The sequence below is a fragment of the Octodon degus genome, unplaced genomic scaffold, assembly GCF_000260255.1.
Source record: "Octodon degus isolate 3935 unplaced genomic scaffold, OctDeg1.0 scaffold00029, whole genome shotgun sequence".
Classification (NCBI taxonomy): Eukaryota; Metazoa; Chordata; class Mammalia; order Rodentia; family Octodontidae; genus Octodon; species Octodon degus.
The window spans coordinates 9,838,326-9,842,918 of NW_004524605.1; the positions used below are offsets into that span (position 1 = coordinate 9,838,326).

The window sequence follows — 4,593 nt, forward strand, 5'->3', positions numbered from 1 at the left end:
TGTAGCAGGCACAAATGTTCCACTATGGCAGAGAATGAGCAGACAGGCAGCTGCCCAGTGCAGCTGAGAGTCTATTTAGAGAAGCCCAATAATAAACAAGCTCATAGATTAGACTACAGTGAAAAAGAAATCATAGCAAGATAGAAAGTAAGGGGTGAGGGCTGGGGAATGTAGCTCAGCAGCACAGTGCCTGCCTGGCAAGTGCAAGGTCCTCGGTTCAACTCCTGGTACAAAAAAAAACCTGTAACGACAGAGTGTATGGGGAGAATACTTTTAAAGGGACTCTGTGAAGAAATGATGCTTAAGCAGGGGCCTGAGGGATGAGCAGGAGCCAGCAATGGGAGGAAGATCTGGGGAAACAGCTGGCAGCAGTGACAGCCAACATAGAGATCTCAGGGCTGGGGTGAGTAGAGGGCACTCGAGCAGCAGGGGCAAGGCGTCTGGGACTGGAGTGGAGTGAATGCGGACAGCGAGGTGTAGATGTGAGAAGGGCAGGTCAGAGCAGAAGGTCTGCCCTGCAGATGAAATCCTATTCACCGCCTTCAGTGTCCCTTTCGGTGTCAAGTTTTCATTTCATCCACTGGTACTAGTGCTTCCACTAACTACAGCAGGGACTGCAGTAAGCCCTTTGACCACATTATCTCACTTCATGCACCAAAGAGGCCTAGTAGGAGGGCGCAGTGTGAAAGTGACATTGCTTGTTCGATTGCGGTAACCAGCTCAGCCATTCTTGGGAAATGGCATTGTCTCTGTGAATGAGACAAAGGCTCAGGAGCCTGCATGGTGCAGCCCACATCATAGAAGGTGATCCGAGAGTCCTGGGTGTAAAGCTGGGTTCTCTGGCTACAGTCCCCACTGGAAGCAGACTGGCTGGTGTGCAGCAGCTATGGCCCACAGGCGACTATGGTTAGACATGAGAAAAAGCGCAAATGCAATTCCCTGCAGACTCCTCCAGGGTCAGCGTGGAAGGGAAAGGGACACCAAATAGCTCCTTTCTGCTCATGACCTTAATTGCTATAGTCGACTTGAACAGTGATTACTGTACCACTGCTCCAACTGTATGCCCCACCTGGGTTAGGGGGGATCCACAGTTTAGCTTCATATGGCTAAGAGGAGCATAAGTTGAAATCTCCTGCCTTGGCTCAGGGAAAGGTAGATCTCTTTTGCAAATTCCTCTGCCTGCAAGAAATGCCAGTTTCTTATTAACAAGAAAAAGAAATATGTGCTGACAGAAGAAGGGGATATGAAGAAATACCAAGCACCTGCTTGCTTGGAACTTACATTGTAGAGGAAAAGCAAAGAGGAGACTGAGGGAAGATCAAGCAGATGGAAAAGAGGAGGCCGCTTGTGATCCGGGGTCAAGATAGTTCTCTCTGAGACAAGACCTCTGATGTGGTTCCTGAGAGAATGCAGAGAGCCAGGCAAAGGGCAAGAATTTCTGTATAGAGCACATTGAATTTAGCACACCTCCACTTGGTGTTGTTGAGGAATAGAGCAAGGCCAGTGTAACAGGAGGAAGCGAAGGTAAAAGCTAGAAGTCAGGCCTGACCATGCAGGCCTTTCCTGGGTTATGCTAATGTCCTGGGAAGCCATAGATGAGTGAGGGCAGGGCAGTGAGCCTTGGTCCACAGAAGGACCCTTGCAGTTGCTGCCTTTGCCAGCAGGTGCTCAGGGCTGTGGAGGCACAGGAAAGGATTCTGCAGCGCAGTCTACCTACACGAACACTGTACAGCTACTGCTGCCGCATTGCAAATGTGGGCTATTCATAGCAAAGTCATCCACAGTGCTGGAAAGGTAGGAACAACCCAAATGTCCATGAATGGATAAGCAGAATGTGGTATATTCATTTAATGGAATATCACACAGTTTTTTTTTTAATGTTTATTCATCACAGGGTCTCACTATACAGCTTAGACTCTTAGTAATCCTCCTGTCTCAGCCTCACCAGTGCTGGGATTACAGGCACACCAGTTTCAGTGGCAGGCATGGCGTGCCTGGGATTATGGGACCAGCATGGTAGTGATCCTCCTGTTTTCAGTCTCCCAAGTGCTAGTATTATAGGTACATGCCACCACACCCAGTCTCAGTCATCATCTCAGTACACCCCAGGCTGGGGCCAGCATAGCAAGTGGGGATCCAACTCTGGCCCCTGCATCTGCCTAAGCAGATGCTTTAATCTGCTGGGGTATCTGGCTGGCCTTAGGGTACGGGGATTGGACCCAGGTTCTTGTGCTTGCCAGGCAGGCACTTAGATGGCTGAGCTATCTCCCCAGGCCTATATCATACAATCTTAAAAGGGAATGGCATTCTGATACATGCTACAACACGGATGAATCCTTAAAATAGCTTAAGTGAAATAAACCAGGTACAAAAGGGCGAACATATGATTCCATTTATGAGGTACCTGGCATAGGTCACATGCAGAAACAGTAACCGTGGAGGGGAGGAATGGGGGCTTAGCATTAGTGGATATGGGTTACAGCTTGGGATGAGGAGAAAGCTGTGGAGGTCAACAGTGGCGGTGTTTGCAAGGATGTAAATAAGTAATGCCATGGAACCACACACTTAAAAATAGTTAAGATGTTAAGTTTTATGTATATTTTATTTTATTATTTTTTTTAATTTTATTTATCTATGTGTGTGTGTGTGTGTGTGTGTGTGGCCAGCTCAGCCCACCAGGGGGCGGGGCTGGCTGGCATGTGGTGCTGGGGGATTGAACCGCGGTCCCTGTGCTTTGCTAAGCTTGTTCTAAGTAGGTGCTTTAGACCACTGAGCCATCTCACCAGCCCCTTATGTATATTTTAGTACAATAATTTTTTTAAGGCACAAGGCTAGAATCTAAAAATTAAAAGAATGGAATTCTAGGCAAAAGTAACAAGTGCTCAGTCCCTGACCCAGGAACGTGCCTGATGTCCTGAAAGGCAGGGCTTTGGCTAACGTGGCTGGTGCACAACCAGGAGAGTAAAGGTGGAGGCGGATCGTATGGGTCAGTGCAGAATCCTGCAGTGCTCTCTCAGAACTCGGGGGTTAGGTCAGGAGGCTCTGGAGGGAGCTGAATAAGCGCTGGGACTTGAGGCATTAGGCAAACTTGGGCCAGAAATCCAAGGCAAGCAAGCCCTGAAGGAGTCTCAGCGGATCTTGGGGAGGCGGTGGCAAGTCAACAAGACATATAGGATGAAAAACCCTCGCAGATTTAGAGGAAGAAGAGACGGAATGCTGCCGGGGAAGGACCTGCGGGGGCCAACATGAAGGAAAACCGGTGTCAGCCATGGGACTGACATAGGCCAGGGCGGCCAGGGCACAGTCTGCTCAGCCCAGCTCCCGACCTGGGCTCTGCTGGAAGGCTTACAACCGATGTCCGTTCCCAAAACGGAACGCCCACTGCCCTGCCTGGGGCTGGAAGAACTGGAAGCAGAAGTCCTCAGCTCGCCGGCCTCGGCTGGGCGCGACTCCCCACGGAGGTCTGCACCTGGGCCAGGCTGGAGAAGCAGAGAATAAGGAGGGCGCTTGCGGGGGTGGCAGAGAGGAAGGCATCGAAGAGGATGCTTCGGGTCGCCGTGCAACAGGGAGGAAGCTGACAAGTGGGCAGCCATCGCCTTGCCCAGGACAGTAGCCCACCCGGCGCCCGGGCACCCCGACTTTACAAGCAGTACTTAGCCTGGCGGACCACGCCCCTAATGTTTCAGCTCCCAGCTGTCAGGGCTGGATCGACATTCACTGCCTCGCAGAGCTGGGCACCTAGTCGTGTCTGGCTCAGTGGCTGCATGGGAGACAGAAAAACTCCAGACGCCGTGGGAACGGCTCCGAGAGCTGTGCCCGGAGGCAAATGTGGGACTGAAAGACGTTCGGACTCACGGAGGCAGGGCTTGCCCGACAATAGGTCCCGCAGAGGGGTTCCGGTCACCTCCCCGCAGGTTTGCAGGGACAGCAGACAGGTGGCCCTCTACAGTTTACAAAGGGCGTTCACACCTAATGTTCAAGATCTCGGAGAGGAAGAAAACCGGGCACTGCCAATGGAACAGCGCGCGGGAAGCACAGCTGTAGCCCCATTTTCCGGCTGAGAACATAGGGGTCAAAGCGGGTCTGCAGGTCACCGGCTGAGCCGAGTGGGAATCCACAGCTCTGGGGCTGCAGCGCGGAGCTCCTGGCCAGGCTCTCGCACTATCTACATATCCCCGGGAGGTCAAAAACTCCCAGCACTAGTCCGCGTAGGAGGTGGCCCTGCCCGACGCAGGGGTCCCCGGGCACCCCGGCTTGCGCGCACTCGCTCCCAGCCACCGGCGCGCAGCCCGCACCAGTTAGCACCCAACTCCCCAACTCCGGGACTTTCGCAAAGCTCCCGCGGGCGGGGGCTCCTCGGAGGAGCGGGACGCACCATCTCAGCTCGAGAGGGGGAGGCGCTATGGCACAGAATACCAGGACTCCCCAGTGGACGAGGACGCCCCACAGGAAGACCCAAGCCAGTGGCGCCCGGGGTCTGGCCGCGGTTTCCGGGAAGGGCGGCGCTGGGCGCGTAGCGGGGCAGGCCGAGAGGCCGCAGTGAAGGCAGAGTCCCCCCCGCGGCGGCGGCGCGGTGGCGGCGCCTGGCTCCCT

At 53.7% G+C, this 4,593-nt stretch overlaps 1 protein-coding gene across 1 annotated transcript in view; it reads left to right on the forward strand.

Moving 5' to 3' along the window:
• The window catches only part of Galnt10 (polypeptide N-acetylgalactosaminyltransferase 10), a 228,785-nt gene that overhangs the window by 7,504 nt on the left and 216,688 nt on the right, over positions 1–4,593 (forward strand). Inside the window, exon 2 of the mRNA XM_004629453.2 lies at positions 4,337–4,509. Coding sequence (XP_004629510.1) covers positions 4,337–4,509 — 173 coding nt within the window. The remainder of the gene's footprint in view (positions 1–4,336; positions 4,510–4,593) is intronic.